The sequence below is a fragment of the Scatophagus argus genome, chromosome 9 (assembly GCF_020382885.2).
Source record: "Scatophagus argus isolate fScaArg1 chromosome 9, fScaArg1.pri, whole genome shotgun sequence".
In the NCBI taxonomy this organism is placed as follows: domain Eukaryota; kingdom Metazoa; phylum Chordata; class Actinopteri; family Scatophagidae; genus Scatophagus; species Scatophagus argus.
The window spans coordinates 18,494,559-18,514,690 of record NC_058501.1 but is presented as its reverse complement, the minus strand read 5'-3'; the positions used below and the strand labels follow the sequence as shown (position 1 = coordinate 18,514,690).

Genomic DNA, 20,132 nt, shown 5'->3' with positions numbered 1-20,132 from the left:
TACTTCTCAAGACAGTAACTCAGTTTTTTATTCTACTTGTTCTTCCTCCAAGTCCCATAAAGACTGAGACATCCCTGTAGGGCGTTACGATGTTGTTGTAGGATGTGAGGAATGACGATTCCTGCTGAAGTCAGTTAATCAGTCCTTTTTAATTTGTGAAACTGTGTTTACCTACATCTTAAAAGTGTTAATGAGTTTTTAGCCTGGTCCAGACTGAAATATCTCCACAACAACTGAATGGATTGAAATGTGATGCAGATATTCATGAATCTCAGAGGGTGTCTTTAAAGACTTTGGTGAAATTTCCTCTAGTGCCACCATGAGGTTTTACTTTTGTGATTTTGAGCGAAATGTCTCACTAACTATTGGATGGATTGATTGAAAAGCTGGTGCAGTGGAACAAGTATGTTCCTCTCAGGATAAATTGTAAAAACTTTGGTGATCCCTGAACTTTACTTCTAGTGCCATCATATTGTTAAAATGTTTGCTTTACATTAACATTTAGTAGAAAACACCACGATGCCAATAGCCTGGCTGTAGTCTCTTAGTCCTGTTATCTCTTTTAGCATAGGCATCTCCTTTCTGCCATGTATCACTGTTTAACATGCTGCTAACAACCGAATGGCTTTGACTCATTTTATTTGCAGGGGAAATGAAGGGTTGAATTCCAGCTAGATGTCACAGGGAAGAAATGAGCTGTGGTGTTTGCAAAAGCCTATCAGATAGCCCATTTCTTTTACCACAGAGTTCAGGTAGAATTTATTAGGGAGATACTTTAGATGTCTAAAGCAGCCTGCTGTAACCAGGAACCACGCCTGCTTTGGAAGGAGGTGGACCAGCTACTACAAGTCATAACAGAAATGAGATCATTTGGGATTCAGTATATGAAGAAACCAATAAGGTATTTGGGTGGAAATCCCACAAGATCTCAGGCTTTTTGTTTTCAGTATCCTTCCCAAGGGAATAAGTGAAGTATCTATTGCAAAAGCTACAAATCACTGACACAGTCACTGTTGCTGGTGTCTGTCAAATCCCCCAGAATTACAAACAACTGCTATCCAAATCGAGAGAACAAACAAACACAGACAGCAGATCTTAAAACCCACACCAATTAGTATCACACTGCTTTCTAAAGTGACATCCCAGTTACCAGAGTCAGCTCCTCAGTTTGCCTTCTGTCTCCCACCGAGGTGGGAGAAGAAGGGGAGAGAGGGTGAGGAATGGGAGAGAAATGCTTCGAACAGATGGTGGAGTGGCCCCTATGTCCAGCTGCCTGGGTGATTATGGACACAGCTGTCAGTCACTTTTCATGTAAGTGTGAGTGTGTTCATATGTGTGTAGTTGACTTTGTGTATCTGTGTAGTGTCCGTGCTTTGTGTGTGTATGCTTATACGCCCCCCATGCGTGTGTTCTCCAGTTCCTTTGTATTTGGCATTTCGCTGTAATGACACATTAGATCCTTGTGAATTTTGCTATAACGTACTTTTGCAAACATGATATCATGGCACAGTTCAAATCTCAGATCAGACTTCACACAAAACCCTGCAAATGTCACCTGTCCACGCTGTCATGATGTCTGTCTGTTTCTCTCTCTGTGCGTTTAAGACTTTGGCACGATGTTTATTATTGAGCTTTACTGCCATCTAGTGGTGCTTTATATTAATGCTGCTCAGTCTTTGTCATTTAGGAGCTTTTACTCAATATGAAATTCCCCAACACATCTCATTTCCAGTCTTTTTCTGCTCCCCAAATGACAACAACATCTGTAAAACATGAAGTTTAGTTTGCTGTTACTGATGCTATCATATGTCTTGGCCAAATTACTGAAAAGTTTCACGTCATCAAGTCTCCATTATTTGATCTTTTTGTCCACTTCTGGGCAGCAGACAAAGCTGTACCCACAACACTGATATGAGTACTTACAGCTTATTAAACTGATATGGCAGACTTGTTTGCAAACAGCTGTCTTATTACACAGTAACGTCTGATATCGCATATGTGAAATTATGATCCACTGTAAAAAATAAATAAATAAGATTAAAACAAATCTGAGCTAATTAGCACTGGCTAATAGCTGTTTGTGAAGGCATAGGGGGGAAAGTAATCACACATGAACAGGTGTTCTAAAACATGCAAAGAAAACGCAGTGTCTGAGAACACGTCATCTTTATTTTTTGTTGTTTTTATCTTCATTTTTGAACTTGCATACAGATAAATGGGTTGCATTCACAAGTCAGTTGATCTTACCTATACAGAATTGCTCTCCTGAACTGCAGCAGTGCTATGTCTTGCTTATTTGGCTGAAAGGGCAACTGCTAAACTTTGGATCTGAGCACAGTTTCACTTCTCAGTTAAGCAGTCCGATGCTCTTTGAGATCCTCTTTGCTGTGTGATGCTGTTATCATTGGAGGGGTGGGTCCATAATTGCCCATAACACTTTTGATCCAGTCATTGTACAAGCACAGCTTGGTGTAGACGCTGGGATCAGCTGGGTCACTGCAGCCATGTAGGAACCACTGCACACCCTGCAGCTGGCCATCGCACACCATCACACTGCCGTGATCGTTCTTCAGTGGCAGGCAGGCAGGGAGGACGGATGAGGAAAGAGAGACAGAAGACAGGTTAGAGTAAGAACCACATGAGACGTGGAGGTGAGACACACTGCAGTCTGATCAACAGTTTTTGTAGCAGCGACCGTGCTCACCAAGCAGTTATCTGTGTTTGCTTGACCAGCGCAGATCATGCCCATGCTCCAGTACAGGAATTCAGGGAACGTGTTCATGCAAGTCCGGTCATCCACAACAGGCACAGTTATACACTTCAGGAGGGGGGAAAGCTCATCTGTTTCAAAGAAAGAGGAGGGTTAATAATCTGATTCGTTCAAACTAAGCAGCCTGTTCTAAATCGTCTCATCTGAATTTCGAGTACAGTTTATTGGTGATGCAGTCTATACTGTACCATCGATCTGCCACTCCGTCTTAACAAAAGCTTCCTGGCTCTATGCATTACTTCCCGTTTCAATGCATTACCACTTCTCGCTTCTTCTTCTTGAGCATAAAATCTTAAACTTAAGTAAGCTGACATTTTCAAGGTCTACCTCTTTTAATCAGTGTTGATCACTGACTGGGTATTTTGACAGCCAATTAGAAACTCCTCTGATTAAAGAAAGCTATTTTTAGCTGCTATTAAAACAGAACATTCATGCCTTGTTAGAGCTGCAATGACCAGAATATTGATGAGCTTTTTAGCAAATACATAACTACCTGGTAATCAGAATCCAAAGTTCCCCTGAGTCATGGTGACTTGTGCTTGTTTCTCTTTATTAAGCCTAAATGTTCTATAAATGAGTGGTGCTACGTGCTCTCTGCTGTCACTCCATGTGCATTAGTCTTAAAAAGGCCAGTAACATTGCAATAATGTATTTCACTTTAATAGAAATAAGGATTTTCTGGAGTGAAGGTCCACTTAGTTGTGTAGTACTTAAAATGAAATGGTTCTTCTTTGTGCTGTTAAACAACAGAATGGGAGTTTCTTATTACATGATATATTCTGAGCTGCTTCGAGTCTTTCAATTGAATTAATCCTGTCTAATACTGGCAGCATTTTTGTGCTACAGGTTAGAATGATTTAGCAGTCTTAAGTCTAATTAGAACGTTAACATTTCATTAGCAGCTAGCAGCATGGCTCTACAGGTGCTGGTTATCCTCACGATTTTAACAAAGTTAAGTTTAGCTAAGTTTAGGCACAGAAATAAAAAAGGCCTACAGCTCCCATGGACAAAAAAACTGCAAACACAGCACCATATTATTAGAGTATTTAGCTCATTGTAACTTATGCATGTTAGTAAGAGTACACACAATATATACATATCTGTGATGTGATGTATAATGCCTCCAGTAATATTGTTCTGAAATGACTCATTTCATTGTAGGTCAGATTTGTGTACTGGATTATGAAGCACTGGCTTTGCTGCAATTATACTAAATTCTCATGTGACAAGTTAATGAGATGTAAAAGCCACAGCAGCACCTTTAAATCCACTTACATTGATTTGGGATGGTGGATCCCCAGCCGCTGACATAGCAGGTGTCTCCCGGCTGTGCGCAGCGACTGGGCAGAGGGATGGGCTGGACGTACTGGGTGAAGCGGGCAGGTTCAATCAGACGGACCATTGTGAGACTGTGGAAGGGTGATCGGTAGGGACTGTGACGGATCACTTCAGCAACTCGGATGTGCTGCTCTGTGCCCTCCTCCACAGTAATGTCATGGTCCCCAAGAGATGCAATGGTGCTGTAGGGTCTGCAAGGACAGGGGAAGAGAGAGGTTCTAATTTATTAAGCATAGCTCAGACCTTTCAGACCTCAGGCAGAAACAGTTCTGTGACTAAAGAACAGTAAGCCCTATCAGACATGAGGCATGATTACTATGAAGTTAGATAATTATATAGACAAAAGTATTGGGAGAGGAGTAGACTATGTCTCCCTCCCTTGCAGATACAACAGCTTCCACTTTTTTTGGGAAAGCTTTCCACAAGATTTTATGAAGTATTTCTGTGGGAATTTTTGCCCATTCATGCAGTAAAGCGTTTGTGAGGTCAGGCACTTATGTTGGACGAAAAAGCCTGGCTCACAGTCTTCGCTCCAGTTCATCCAAAAAGGTGTTGGATGGAGTTGAGGTCAGGACTCTGTGTGGTCCAGTCAAGTTCTTCCAAACCAAACTCATTCAACCATGTTTTTATGGACTTTGCTTTGTGCACTGGGACACAGTCATACTGGAATAGAAAAGGACCTTCCCCAAACTGTTGCCACAAAGTTGGAAGCATAGCATTGTCCAAAATGTCTTGACATGCTGAAGCATCAAGACTTCCCTTCACCGGAAGTAAGGGGCCGAGCCCAACCTCTGAAAACAACCCAATACCACACCTGAATTCAGTAATGAAAAGGTAGATGTCACAATATTCTTTTCCATGTAATGTATTAAGCTACATCTCTGCATGCTGATTGACCTGTTTGATTATAAAGTATTCTCTTGACATGATTTATTTAATATGTAGCACTGCATGTGCACTGCTACAAAATGGTAAAAACAGCTGACAGAAATGTCTGAGCTGTACATGAATCACTTTTTTGAGGCTGCAGCAGTTGAATTTAAAGTCGCCTACAAAAAAAATGGTAGTTTTGCATAATGCATGGCTGAATTCTGGATTCTAGCAGAGCCAAATATATCAAGCACCTCAGCCAGGTTTTACCAAGCCCAAAAGTGATTTTACTGCAGCTGCAAATTTGTACATTAAATTTCTCTTTTGAATGACCCTGAAAAGAATTATCTCAGCACACTGGAACAAGACACCCAGAATTAGCTCTTAAATTCAACATCAGTACAACAGCAAGTTTTCATATAGTCAGCAGTACTTACGTGGGTGCACATTCAAAGGAGGTTACTAGCCACCATTTGTCGATGAGAGCTCCGCTGCACAACCGTCCTCCACCATGAAGATAGACCTGCCAGGGTCTGGAGTGTGGCTGGCACACCCTGTCATCCCCTAGAGGTGCTGCTCCTGTAACACACACACAAGATCAAAGACAAAATAAATGTCCACTCTGACGTTCTTTTATTTTATTTTAAAGCACAGCACCGTAAATTTCTACCTGCGATCCCCAAAGCAATTGCTAGAAAGAGATTCAGATTCATGCTGTGTCTCAGTTGTGTTGTTTCCTCTAGTTTAGTCTTGCTTATTTATACCTGTAAGCTTTGTGAAGCATTATGGGAGGAACAGACAGTTTTACTACTTTCCAGCATCATTTCCAGTTCAGCAGTAACCTTTGTGATAACCTTATCAAAGAACTTTTCAATATCTCTGTTGCACATTTAGTTCAAGTGACACACCTTATTAACAGTAATCTTTTGTTCCTTTTCTGAGGACAAGATCTCATTTATGCTACGTGAAAGATACTGTTGAGATTTACCGTAATAGAGTCCATTTACGGTTTTTGTGTCTTGGTGAAGTTTCTGTCTGCATAGGTGGACAATTAGCAAAAATCTGATTTGGGTTATGGTGGCTTATATTAACTTAACCATTTTTTACAGTTAGTCTACAGTGCTGCTCTATAAATGACCAATGGTGTCAGAGATTAATGAGTAAAGCTTTGGTAGCAGTACAGGAAGTACTGATAAACGAGATAAGAGTGGAGACATTATGCAAACTGCATAAAGTTAATATTTCACTGTGTTGCAATTTTTAAAATAATTGTCTGAAAGTACCATACATTGCATAACTCTGACTGGCCTTTTGGGAAACCATAATATTTGCAAGTGCCATGACTGAAGTACATTTGTGTTAGATTAAGTAACAACTGATCAAAAAGTTAAATTCTCAATGACCATATGTTTTGTTGATACTTTTGACAAAAAAAGATCTGTTTGGTTCATTTGTTTTGTTGACTTGATTGGTTCCCTATTAGGCTTTGTCATAGCAGTTACTAATTATCCTGAGTCCATACATTGGAAAGAAATGTCCAAATAGAATAGTAATACAATAGTTCTGACTAATTTGTTCCATCTTGAAACCTTGTGTAGAAAGACAGAGGTGTGGACTATTAGAGGCCCTAATGGTTTCCGATTGTCATTGATTTAAGGTGCAGGTTCGTCTCCCACGACACTTTTTTTATATCAAAAACCAATAAAAACCAATCCATTTATGTCACTGCATCTGAGTTGGTTACCAGCAGCGAAACACATTTGTTTCCACCTGATGATGTGTCGCGATTGGCATGATGATATTCAGACAGTCATAAAAATTCTTCATTTAAATTTGATGTTTTATTCATATGAATTTTTGAGCACAGTTAGATATAAAAAAATACCATTGTAAATTACAAAAGCAAATTAAAAATCAAAATAAAATAAAATATCTAATCGTTTGGTCCACTCGATGGCAATATGAAGCTCACCACTGGCTGAGAATTGCTTTTACAAATTACAGTATGTGCCTGTATATTTGCAGTAGTTTATAGTAAAGGTAGTAGGAGTAGTATATATTTTTTTTGTTGTTGTTTAAGAGTACCGTCATTCTTGAAATACACAAAAATGTGTCGTTTGTCTCCTGTCTGTCTGATAGAGTATAGATCTTTTGTAACAACTTAAAAAGATGATACTTAAAAACACATTTATCTCTTTTGTTTCTCTCAGTTTAGGCTTCAAACGAGGCCACATGTTGTAGATTTCTAGATTAATTAAAAATCACAGCAATCTTGCATCATTCTCAGAATCCACAAAACAAACATCGTAGTCTTTGGTGTATATTCAACTCTGTCGGTTTCTCTGAGCTCACATTTTACATGTTGTTTCTTTTTAATCCATTATTAATTGCAACAGAAGCGTCTGTTCTGCTGCTGCCTCAGCTGATAAAAGTCTGGTGCCTCATTACGGATTCATACAGACATAAACATGTGATCCTTTGCATCGGCAAGATCTAACGAACAGCAGGTCACAGAGACAAGAGAAATCTGCACAATTTGTCATATCAAACTGTAAACAAAATTTAAATTTATCAACCACAGACAACAGTGTTTTTGTATAAATATTTTATTTCAAGATATGACACAACTATTTCAATTTATTCAGAGGTGACTGTTAACTACAAGGAAAAGGAAAGACCAGAAGATGGCGATAGAGTAATAATATTTGCATTATTTTCAGGTCTTTTAGAATTCTGAGACCCCTGGGAAAATTTATTGGTGCAAGATAAGATGCAGCACACTCCTGTGCTTGTGCCCGCCAAGTTGTTTTGTCCAGTTCAACTGTGCAAGCTGTTTTTTCCTCAAAGGGTTACAGTCTCAGTTGGGTGGTTAGCAACATTTTCCACCTGTGCGTTGGCCCAAGAAATCACCACAAACACCACGATGTCCGATATTTTTCAAGATGCTGTTTGGGGCTTGGGTGACGTATACGAGTTAAGAATGCCACTGGAGTTACTTGGAAATCTTTTTTGTTGTTGTTATTTATTACTGGGTGGAAAAGAAATGGTAAACCTGATCTTGCATAATGCCCAAATAGGTGCCCATAATTGTGGTGGCATCAGAGTAAAAATTCCTGTGGGTGACAGACAGAAAGAGAAATAATAAAATAAAAATAAAATAAATAAAAAAATGTTTTGTTTTTTTTGCTGCATCAGTAAAGTAAATTTCTTACTTTGCTTTCTCCTCCAGTTTCAGACCTTTGGCGCTTTCCAGATATTCACTGGCGGTGTTGACAGCTTTGTTGTAGTAGGACCTGGCGGCACTGGTGATCTTGGTCACGGTGCCCTGCTCCTCCTCCTCAGCTTGCCTCAGCACGCGGAAGCTTTCGGCGCCTGCCCACAACAGGTCAGAGGGGTCAAAGGTTACTTCATTTAATCGAGAAAACAGTATATACATACACTGTTCACAAAAGATTTAAGATCTTCTGAATTCAGTTTCATGGCCTGAGAAAGCACTTACTAGCGAGGAGTGCAACCAGCACAGTAACGACCAGCAGCTTATTCATGGTGCCACTCGTGTCTGTGAGGAAAAGAATTAACAAACATTTAAAACTTAACCCACTTTACCCACTAGGGTGAGACATTCTCATATTTCTCCGACTAAGTTTAACCGATAGATTTGCATTGACATTAACTGTCTATATATGAATAGCCTTGTTTTTACTCTTTCAGGTTTTCTTTCTTCCGGTTCTGCTGAACATACAGCTTTAAATCTTAATTTTCTTCTTTCAAATGATTTTGCACCTTACGTAATATTCATACATTTCTAAGACCGTAACAGTCTATCACATTCAATAACTGAAGTAAAAGTGTCAGTACTCACTTTATTCTTCTCCAAAAATGACTGTGTTGAAGAAATCAGAGTAAGAGGCACCACTGGACTGAACTGTTTATATAGGAGCGATGTGTTGACTCGTTGCTCCCGGAGCCAAAGTGCACTCTGTGGTAGATAAACCTGAGCTGTTGCCTGGTATGCGTTGGTGTGATTATGTGTGACGCTGAGTCTTGATTGTGTCTTGATAAAACAGACATTATGGCTATCTCTGTAAGCAGGAGGATGTGAATGAAGCATCAAAGGGGGCTTTAGACGTAATCAAAAGCCACTTAGGAATCTGACTTTATATGCATGGGGCCTGAAAGGAGCCTCATGTTGGTATACTAACACACTAAACATACGTGTCTCTAACTCTGAACGCACCAACGTCAATTGTTCTTCATCGATTCGGTCAGTAGTACCTTCACGCAGCACATTCTTCCTCCTTGCCCTGTTCACAACCTCCATAAGGTAGCACTTGCAAGTGTAGGTTACTTGCATAATGTTGGTGATGCGTTCATGTCACATCTCAAGAGTCCTAAGTCCTAATACAATGGTCAGAAGTCAAGAGTGTTTCGAACACGTCATCCAGCTGATTCAGGTTATGAAATATTTGGGCCAGCTAGATTAGAATTTATTGAGTGAGAGCCAAAAGGCACCTCCCAGCTCCTTGATTTTTATGGAGGTTAATTTGGAATTTACGTTTTATGTTTTTATGTTTTAGGTTGGAGAAATAGAACCTCATCTTCTTGTCTGCTCAACATGTACTCATCAGTGTGCTCTTTGATTTCAAGTCAAACTGTGAGTACAAAGACCTTCTGATTTTGGTTTTTTTTTTCTGTTGTTTTTGCTGTGCTCATGTGACTGATTTATTTTGTTGTTTATACTCTATGCAAAAAAGTACATTTTTAATTTTTATTTACTCTTTTTATTAACTTGTTTATTTTATTTTATTTCTTTTTGCCTCTTCTTAGCTTTGGGTCGTATACTGAGGTAAATATCGTGGTTCTGGTTAAGCAGAACGATCAGTTAGATGTTTCTGGTCTAATGTGAAACATTCATTGTGAAATTCATGGAGAAAGAAAACTTGCAAGACACGGGGAGCTTTTATGGGAGCTTAAAATTTCTTTTCCTATAACTTAACAACATAATTTTTATCTATTAATCATCAATCTTCACACATAAAGTTAATGAACCTATCAGGAGTTTCTCAGGTTTAAAGTCTCAGTTTTGATCATGTTTGGCTACACATGTTCATTGTGGTCCCAGTAAACATCCCTGCCAATCATGTGCTCCAGCCTCACATGTCATGCTGTTTGTGATCAGAGAGCTCAGATCAGTTTGAGGACGCTCGTGGGCAGAAGTAGGATTCAAACTGTCAGAGAGTCACCGATTTTCATTGGCTCATCCGTCCCTGCTGCAGATGACTTTATAAGCCGCATAACAGCACTGCGGATGCTTATAGGAACAACTGCATGACATTCTATCAGTTGTGTCCTCTGTAACATGTCTTGAATATCATAATTACACAGTAGTCATATCTAATTTATTTAATCAAAATGTTAAAAAGGTGTAAAAAGTCTGAGATGAGCCACAAATGAAGAATTAGTGCATCCTGCTGCTCTGATGATGATGGCACAACATGCCATCATTCAAAACTACCTCAATTATCTCCTGTTAACACTACATAAAAGACATGCTTCAGTGAGCTGTGATTCATTGAGGTCAATGAATCTGAGCTCTGTTCAAAGTACAGAAAACAAAATTTATGTGTCTCAGTCTACCAGCTTCATACATCAAAGTAGCAGCTGATCTTTGAAACCAAATACTTTCAGTATGTTTGATTGAATGATCCTTGTGTATTTCACCATTATTTTGCTATTGCACAATGATTAGTGGAGTCTGGAATAACTTTTGCTCTGCTCATAAAATAATACAATAGGAGAAATTAAGCTTTATGATATTAACAATGGAAGTGAGCCTTCGGTCTCTAAATGAAGAAGCACAGCTCAGATAGATTCTAGTTCATTTTAATGAACACACTCACACACATACATACACAATCACACTTTGGTTAGTGTATCAAACACAAAATACTTGTACATGCACAATTTGCATAGGTGGTGTCGACATGTTTGTCCTCCTTTTAACACTTTTAACTGCACAATTTTTCAAGAATGTTAATTTGAAAAGAGGCAAATGATTGTATTTGCATTGTACATTGCTCTTCTTAACCTAAGCTGGTGTAGTTTCTATGATCTATCGATTACAGGCTGCTAACGAGCAGTTTCCCTCAGTTGGTTGTCTTTACTCAGCAGGCATGAATGTGTCCAGGTGGGTCTTGACGTGGTCGATCCCGTTGCTCAGTTCTGTGCCAACATAAGGGCGAAGGTAGTGTTCATACGCACCCAGCAGTGCTGCGCGTGCCTTTTCCACCAGGGGAGCTGCCTCCTCACCGACGCCACTGCACAAATCAGAGAAGAAAGAGCGCTTAAAGACATATCCATGGTAAAAAGATTCATCACCTAGCTTTGTTTTTCTGTCTCTCTAATATTTTCACTTCAAATTTGCAAGTGAGATGGACACATTTCTCAACATTATTCAATGAAACAATACGGGGTCAACACTCACGTGGAAACTTTGACGAAGGCTTGGAATCCTGGCCTGGTCTGCAACTCCTCAAAGAAGTTTCTGACATTTTGTCCATGTTCACTTGTACTGGCTGACTCCACGTAAGGAGCACTGGCATCTTGCAGCTTCTTGTAGAGATTCAGCAACCTCTTGTAGAACGTAGCTTTCATGCTATCATACTTATCAACAAGTTCCTGTGATGGTGCAGGGATTTCGCACAGGCTCAAGGAGACTGAAATGAAATCATAATTGTAGTATTGTAAAGAATAACAGTAAAAAAATAGATGAGAAAAAGTCAAAAGGTCATCAGGAGATGTTAATTTAAAAGGCCTGTAAAATTATCAAAGCAGTTTTTGTGTTTGTATGTGAATGTGTCAAACAGATCTTGTTTTTTGACTGTTCGTACAGTAACCGTGTCGGATTCCTTTGACTAGCATTCACAGCAACAGCTCAGACAAAGCAGCGCCAAAGCCAGCAATGCAACCAGTAAATTCATGTAACAAATGTGAATGCAATGAAAACACATGAATTATATTGTAATTTTTTACAGGAGGGAATGTACACAGTGTAAAAGAAAAAAGCACTTGCATTTAAACTCATCTGCTTCAAACAGGTCTTGCATAGTCACATAGTGAAGCTTTAGTTGCAAATCAAATCCATACATTGCAGCTGTTCAGATTGCACTTGTGTGTTGCCTTACCCTGCAGAGTGAGGATCAGTGCCAGGGCAAATTTTGCATTCATCTCTGAAACAAAAGCAAAAAAAGAAAAATCTCAAAACTGAACTTTCCTTTTGGTGAGTCAATATTCCTCTTTTCTGCATCTGACATTTTAACATTAGCAAATGATAAACGAGCTGGGAAAACTGCAAACGCTGAATGCAAAAATCAAGTGCCTAAATGTTTTATAACACAGATCTGTTCAGAAGAGAGGCTGCGGGCATTGAGAAGAGTAATTACCTGCTGCTGAGTTTGATGTACAGATCCAAGAAGTGACAGTCTTCTCTGAAGGCGAGTTGTCTGTAACTCGGAGCTCACATCTGGCCAGGATGATATAGGGGAGGACTGCAAACAAACGTCATCTGATGAGCATACACACACCTACACACCCTCATGCACACACACACACACACACACACACACACACACGTTCACCTAAACAAAGTCCAGCGTACATGATATTCACTTTAAATACTATATGTTGAAATATGACTGAGTGGTTATGCAATGCTGCTCAAATGTAAGTTTATCTGTATTCATATGGCAATGCACTCAGAGCCCTCCTGATACTCCATATGTGACGTGCAAAGCGTTATAGTGCATGTACTGTGTGTCATGATCTTCACACCCCATATGGCCAGAAAAAAAAAAAAAAAAAAAAAAGCAGCTTGTATGTTGTTACCTGCTGCAATAAAAAGATACGCTAGTCAGAATAACTTTACAATGTCAGATCAGAGTCAAATGGTCAGCAGGTTAATCAACCAGGACCTGTCTAGACACACTGTGCTGAGCAAAGCATCCTGGGATCTGTGCCCTGACCTTTCACCTTAATATGCTGACAAAAACTGCACGCAGGGTGCTAAAGGTTCAAAAAAAAGATTTAAATGTTTTCCTTCTACCTTTTCTTCATATGTCTTAATTTCTAGGAGACATTAATGATCACAGCAGCAGCAGTCACGGTCATGAAAAGATGAGAACATTTATTCATTCAGTAGCAAAACCTCTTGTGATATTAACTTTTCTCGTTGCCTTTCTTGCAGTACAAGCTGTTAGTACACGGCACGAACTACAGAAGCAATTCGAGCTCTTTGGGTTTTACTGTAGCTTAATTTGATTCTTTCTGTATTTGACATTTTGACAAGCGGCAAAGTTTGGTGAAACCTTAAAACATGATTTTCAGCAGAGACTGTTAGAAATCTGTGATGTCATGTGATAAGAATATAATTTTATTGACAGCTTTTCTTTAGTTTTATTGTGGTGGCTGATCAGCTGGACTAGTCTGCCATCTTTGGCATATAATTATCAAAAGTTGTCTGGATCTTCTCCCACGCAGAGCTTTTGATATCAGAGGCCCATTCAACATAGGTGTCAGTCACTGGTTGGATGTGGTCTCCGTAGTAAGCACCAACAAAGTCCAGCACTGTTCCCCCCAAATCCTGGACTTTAGCTTTGGCTTCCCTGTACACACAACAAGCACACATAAACATGTTGATGTGCACAAAAACAAAAATATTCTAACAATTGTGATAACTGGCAATCATTTACAGAAAAGTCCAACTTGTCTTGCATTAAGTTGCAGACAGATGATGAGCAGAGTGCTTGTAGAAATACCTGGCTCTCTCTGTCAGCCTCTGCAGTATTCCGGGAGAGTCAGGTGGGTCTGGGGCTGCCGTCTGGGCCAAAAGTGGGCCACATGCTGCAAAGGAGGATGTTTGTCAGTGGAGAAGAGCAAAAATAAAACTGGGGACAAGCTCAGACATAAAGGAACCGAGACTGAGACTGAAGATGTCGGATAGTTCTTCTTAAAGCAATACCTTGCATTAGCAGGATGAGACTGAGCACAAGCTCTTTCACATGCATCTGCCACAACCAAAGAGGAGAGAAACGAAACTTATCAGCAGTTCATTTGTCATAATATTATTTTTGTACTCCCAAAATCTGCAAGCTCGATCTAATTACAGTTCCGAATAGATGCCATAGCTACAACCTATTGTGTTGATGGCAAATTATGTTAAAGTATATTGTTTTCCATCAATCCAGTCCTGATTCAACTCTAAAAATCATCATAATGACAAATAAAATCACTGATTCCAAAACAGAATTTGTTTCATCAACATTCCAACACACATATGCAAAGCAGTGACACAGGGTATTTTTTACCTTTTCCTCTCTCTGGTCAACAGAAGTTGAATGAAACAAGTGTTATCGGACCACTTTATTTGTATTAGACAACAGCGTGTGTACATTGATCGAGATCGGGTGATCATTCGCTGTGTTGTTTTCTTTTCTTTTTTTCTTTTTTCTTTGACAAAAATGTGACAGACATCAAAGCAACAGGTCACTGATTCACGCACACAGTTACAAACACAAAGTATGGGTGCATTTTCTCTCTGTCCACCTCTTTTAACCGTTACATGTGTCCAAAGACAGAAAATGGACAGATAAGTCAACTGAGAAGCATTTAGAGAGCTTAATTTAGGCTTTTCTTTAAACTTTCACAACAGTCTGCTTGTCATTTATCCATCACAGGTACTGCTGTGATTTGTTTTGTCTTTCCCCTGTTAAATGTGAGCTGGATTACAATGTTAACGTTGGTATTCACGTTAAGACACCCTTGTGATCTGCAGATCCTGAACTCTTGATGTCTTTTCAAGATCAACATTGACAGAGTTCAGGAACTGTCCAAATGCCCTTTGGATCAGATATCTCAACCCATTTGGCGGGGGCTGATGTGTATACACACTAGTCAAAGTCTCTGTTCTGGGGAGAGAGATATGGGTTTCAGTGAAGACTGGAGGTGGGTGAAAGATAGATAAACATTTTCAGCGAAGCAAAGCATTTCAGTGGGCAGAGTCCACCGCAGAATCAATTAAATCTTGTCAGTTTGTAGGCTCTTGTTTGCTGCTTGTTCTGAATGGGAACAACTTAACACTAAGTTCCTGACTTTGTTGCACCTGCAAAACTGGTCTCACAGCTGTCTAAACACATGGGATCAAGATTTGTCTTTGTTTTTAAATTGTGTGATGGGTTCTAAACGTCTGCACTGTGTGTGTGTGTGTGTGTGTGTGTGTTATTAAAAAACATACTCAAGACATTTGAGTAATGAGCATGTTTATGTTCTGCTGTTAGAATACAGTTGTGTTAAAGGTTAAAATGGTGTGCATGAAGTCTGTTTTTTTTTTCTGTATGCTGTGCAAATCTGGAAAATATATATCATCTACTGTTTTTCACTTTTCACTTTTATACTATATAGCATTGTTTATATTTATATTTATTTTGTTAAGAAACTGGGCTGATACTGGGACCGGGGAAACTAATTTCATTCCACTCATGTTTTACGTGTGTGAAATGACAATAAAGCTCCTTGAATCCTTGAATCCTTGAAAAGAATATTACCCCTTCCTGGCTCTTATTTAAAAGCTTTATTTTTGTGGTTGCAGACAAAACACAAACGTAATATCTTTGATCTTATGGTCAAGTTTCCTCTAATTTAGTCACATCAGGAAGCAGATTTTCCTCCAAATCCAGCAGTTAAAGCGCACATTTCTGAACATGTTCAGGCTGAAAGGATGTGCTCAGTGACTAATGAAGGAGTAGCAGCATACTTCGCATCGTAAACTAAGTGAAGTTTAGTTCAAATGAGCGACTTGTAAAATTAAAGAATTCAGAGGGAGCTCCAAAAACACAAAGGGAAGTTTTTCACCAGTGTAACTGCTGACTGCTGCTCGCTATAAAGTTTGCTGCAGTTATCTTTGGTCGTCGCTATAGGCTGTAGCTACCATTAGCTGAGTTAGCTGTAAAGCTAGTGGTCCTATAGCTGACCGTGACCTCGGATCACGGAGGGAGTCATCAGCTGGCATCGGGACTCAGCTCCTCAGCCTCCCAGTGAACATGGCTGGCATGATGACATGGCAGGATGAGTTAACAAAGCAGTTAAGCTCGTCTTAGTTTGGTAATAGAGGAAAAACTTCAATTCGGCAGGTGTAAGGTTGTATTTTTCTGTTTAGCGAGGAAAAGATGTGTAAGAATATTTCCTTTCTTGATATTGCACGAGTTTGTTTTGTTTTCATATTAGACTTAATGCAAGAGAGTTTGGGAAATTTGTGAAATTTGTTGTTTGTGTTCATCCTCCCAGCTGAATCCATCAGGTGTACCTTACTATCGCCTCTAGAGGTACAAAGTGGTATTACAGGTGGTGGTGGCAGTATGCAGCACAATACATGGATCATAATCACTGACATCATATCAGCACAGTTTTTTCTTCACATTCTGTTGATAATGTTAGTTCCTTTGTTTTCTTTTTTGAATGGTTGAAACTAAAATCCTGGCCATGTTTGATAAATTGCTTCTTTAATTAATTGCAGTCCTCTGTGCACCAGATGCTGACCTCTATCACTCTGTTCTCTCTATCACAGATCTCAATGAACTGGGACAACTGGTTGATTATTAACCCAGCATAAACAGTAACTTTAGCCCAGGAGTTGTGAAATGGCAGGAAATCAGCCATGTTGGCACTTGCCCTTTGATACCAGCTATTAACACAAATAACTTATTATCTCCTGAATGCTGCTGGCTATTCTTTGATGAATTGATCATCTTTAGTGCCCATTCATAAGATATTGACCCTAGTATAAACTAATTATTTGGTCAAAGTACTTTAAATCAAATTGATAACATTGTGATCAGGGTGGTTGTTTAATTAACTGATAAGGACAAACTTGTTCTGTCACACTCAGGAATTCATGGACGTTTTTATTTATAGCGTGTCAAGAATAATCAACAGAAGTTTAACTCCTGCCAATGTGCAAAGCATCCTGCACTTTCCACATCCACTCACAGCATTGCTTGATTTCTACAAGACGGTAAATTTGATATGTCACAGGTCTGCTCATTAACGTTGGACTTGATTATCTACATGTCTTGATTAGGTTTTTACTGCCATGAAACACTGATGCACATCTGAATGTGATGCAACACTGATTGTCGTCTGATTGCACCAGGAGACATATTCAAATGAACTGCAAATCTAGAAAATATGTTTATGTCTTAGTTGAGCAAAGATCTCTTTTAATGTGTTAATATTCCATCTGTATGATTTTTTATACTCACCTTAGATTAGATTTGGAAGGTTTGGAAGCAATTAGGTTTTTCAGCTCTTTGTTTAAAACACAGTACAGCCCTTTTCATTATATATCTAAGATTGTCGACCTGGCAGTGATTGTTGCTCTTTCTTTTCTCTTACTATGTTTACTGTGAGCGTTATGGACCAGAATACCACGGGAAAATAATTGTGTGGAGAAAAAAAAAGCAAAGCAAATAGTATAAATAAATATGCCAGTTGGCTGAATTCATCCTACTTTTCCACTAAAGTTTCTTTCGTTTGAGGAATTTTCAAAACATACACAAATTTTGTCACAAAAGAAAAGCACATCTCAACTAATCAATTTTATTTTCACCCATCAATTTTAACTAGAGTTTAGTAGTCAATAATAATAGATTAAAAAACAGTTAAGAAGAAAACTATTTGCAGTGAGTTGTATAACATATAGAGGCCACACGGCCGTAGACCAGAAATGTCAATTTATTGATATCAAACATTTCCAGGCTTAACAGACTTTTCCACAGTAATTCAGTACAATAAAAAGTTTTCTTAACATAAAGAAATACTCAAACTCACACCAAATTTATATAAAATGTTTTTATGTTTTGACGTCTTAATACACAGATTACACTCAAATTGTATATATAGAGAGAGAGAGATATAATACAGAGAGCACGGGGGCTGGAGACTGTCACCTTGTCTACTGAAAGATTTCCTAAAACTTGGTCCTCACCCTCTGAAACCAGTTCCTGGGGGGGGCAACAAAGCCCACGTGTTAACGGAAGAGTCTCAAAGCGTACATGGTGTTATCTTTGTGCACGTGTGCGCGCCTACCTGGTGTTCACTGTTAATTTCCTGTAAGGTGGCCATGACCCTCTCAGCCATGTTTTTGCCCATCACAGACATCTCTCCGCCAAACATGGAGAGTCTCTCCTCTACGGTCTCCTCCTTTGCCTCCGCAGGTGATCACGGCGGACACAAAAAGTTACACAACACGGAAGAAGGGTGGGGGAGTATAGCATTTAAGTTTTAAGTGCGTCGGTAACAACAGACCTACCTGAGGCTGTGACTCTGAGGAGGAAGCACAGGGACAGGGACGGGTCGACGAGGACAGAGCAACAACCGTTTTGTTTTTGTCTTTAAAAATGGCGCCACCATACGTCAGCACCGCAGCGAATGGACAGCTCCCTTTACGCTTCTTATAAATGAATAACTCGCGGCTTTCTGTTTTTGTCAACTGAGAAATAAGCCCCCCCCCCCTAAGCTCAGGACAGCACCGTTTGGATACTGTTTGTGGATCATTTTTAACGCTGTGGTTTGTTACAGCATCAGAGCCCCAAAGTTAAGAAAGTAACAAAGACTCATTTTCATTTTCACTCATGTCCGAGCAGTGGCGCAAAGAATAACGTAAAACATACCTGTTGTCCGTGTGAGAGGAGACCGAAAACGTGTGTGTGTGTGTGTGTGTGTGTGTGTCCCTTCTTTTTTAAATAAAACCTGCTGGGTTTTTTGGAGTCTGACGCAAACCGCCAGGCTTCAGTCGACGTGGTGACCTTGCATCGTCTGTGCCCACTTTACTGACCAGCACGTGTGTGACTGCATCAGGATCGTGACTGTGATGAGGACGAGATAGATAGATAGATAGATAGATAGATAGATAGATAGATAGATAGATAGATAGATAGATAGATAGATAGATAGATAGATAGATAGATAGATAGATAGATAGATAGATAGATAGATAGATAGATAGATAGATAGATAGATAGATAGATAGATAGATGCTTTATTGATCCCGAGGGAAATTCAAGCACACTGATGGTGAGGCGGAATACAGATAAAAGTCATCATCCAAATATAATTCACATATTTACAAAGAGGAGAGTGCTTTCAGTATATCCGTGTATTACTTAAGTACACATCTGAAGTACTTGTACTTTACTGCTCAAATCTAAAGATTTGCCGCTTTTTCTGTTCATTCACAAATCACAAAAGTGAAGGAGTCACTGTGATGATGTTCGATTCCCCCACCAGACGGGCAGGAAAAATTTGGGTGTGGTGGAGTGATTAATGCGATAAATACCTACCCCCGCCCCCCCCCCACCACCACCACCACATTAGCCGGCTGATGTGCCTTTGAGCAAGGCACTTAACCCCCCCCCCCCCCCCCCGCCAATATATGCACCCCGGGCGCTTGATGCTGCCCACTGCTTCTGTGTGTGTTTCACTGCATGTAATTTGCCGGGTGTTGCATGTGTGTGTTCAACTAAGGATGGGTCAAATGCAGAAGACGAATTCAGTGTGTGTATGTAAAAAATATATATACTGTCAATAAAGCTGATTCTTCTTCTTCTTAGAAGAAAATAATAAACCAAAGCCAACTACAGTATCTCGTAACATCCTTCTCATGTTGATGCATGAGTAATGAAAACATAAGGATATATAAAATGATGTCGGTCACAGGGACCTTTTTTCTGCACTGAGTGCTTCTGAACGATCAGAGTTTGTCCCTCAGCAACGATGGTGTCGGTCGATAAGGTGAGATGTGACACATGAGGAACATAGTTCAGCACTCATAGAGTTATTACTTATAGTCCTGAGCTACTTGGAAGCTCCTTTGAATCTGACGTGCTGGCGAGTCACAGACTCAGCTTCTTTTTGTTGGTACTTTGATATCAAGATTTTAATATGAAGTAACTGTTACATGATCAGGTTCGACCGCTCCAGACTTGTTCAGGTTTGTGAGCATGATACACATTCTTCAGATGGTGTAGATTTACCATAAAATGACTTTTTTTCTCTTCTGTGGTCCTATTTGTTTTCCATCTGCACTGATACTCTGTTTTTGACT

General features: G+C 39.5%; 4 protein-coding genes across 5 annotated transcripts; all 4 read right to left on the bottom strand.

Annotated features, from left to right (window-relative positions):
• Positions 1–2,151: 2,151 nt before the first annotated feature.
• Positions 2,152–5,730, bottom strand: LOC124064933 (trypsinogen-like protein 3). Its single transcript, XM_046399842.1, has 5 exons — positions 5,649–5,730; positions 5,416–5,557; positions 4,046–4,299; positions 2,705–2,841; positions 2,152–2,567 (listed from the first exon to the last, which is right to left on the bottom strand). Exons 1-5 carry the CDS (start codon positions 5,689–5,691, stop codon positions 2,352–2,354), a joined length of 792 nt encoding a protein of 263 aa, XP_046255798.1. The 5' UTR covers positions 5,692–5,730; the 3' UTR covers positions 2,152–2,351.
• A 1,838-nt stretch (positions 5,731–7,568) lies between these two features.
• apoc2 (apolipoprotein C-II) lies at positions 7,569–8,941 on the bottom strand. Of its 2 annotated transcripts, XR_006844400.1 has the most exons (5): positions 8,841–8,941; positions 8,478–8,537; positions 8,191–8,350; positions 7,913–8,091; positions 7,569–7,856 (listed from the first exon to the last, which is right to left on the bottom strand). XR_006844400.1 is itself a non-coding variant. In XM_046400812.1 (4 exons), exons 2-4 carry the CDS (start codon positions 8,521–8,523, stop codon positions 8,004–8,006), a joined length of 294 nt encoding a protein of 97 aa, XP_046256768.1. In that variant the 5' UTR covers positions 8,524–8,537; positions 8,841–8,941; the 3' UTR covers positions 7,569–8,003. The 2 variants fall into 2 exon arrangements, 1 of the variants encoding a protein (XP_046256768.1); XM_046400812.1 differs by having other exon boundaries at positions 7,569–8,091.
• A 1,904-nt stretch (positions 8,942–10,845) lies between these two features.
• Positions 10,846–12,536, bottom strand: apoa2 (apolipoprotein A-II). Its single transcript, XM_046400376.1, has 4 exons — positions 12,421–12,536; positions 12,163–12,207; positions 11,463–11,694; positions 10,846–11,295 (listed from the first exon to the last, which is right to left on the bottom strand). Exons 2-4 carry the CDS (start codon positions 12,203–12,205, stop codon positions 11,139–11,141), a joined length of 432 nt encoding a protein of 143 aa, XP_046256332.1. The 5' UTR covers positions 12,206–12,207; positions 12,421–12,536; the 3' UTR covers positions 10,846–11,138.
• A 604-nt stretch (positions 12,537–13,140) lies between these two features.
• Positions 13,141–18,620, bottom strand: apoc4 (apolipoprotein C-IV; the record flags this gene model as incomplete). Its single annotated transcript, XM_046398536.1, has 6 exons — positions 13,141–13,638; positions 13,792–13,876; positions 13,995–14,040; positions 17,977–18,030; positions 18,116–18,235; positions 18,339–18,620. Coding segments are annotated over 6 exons (771 nt in total), but the record flags the coding sequence as incomplete, so codon positions are not given.
• Positions 18,621–20,132: the final 1,512 nt, after the last annotated feature.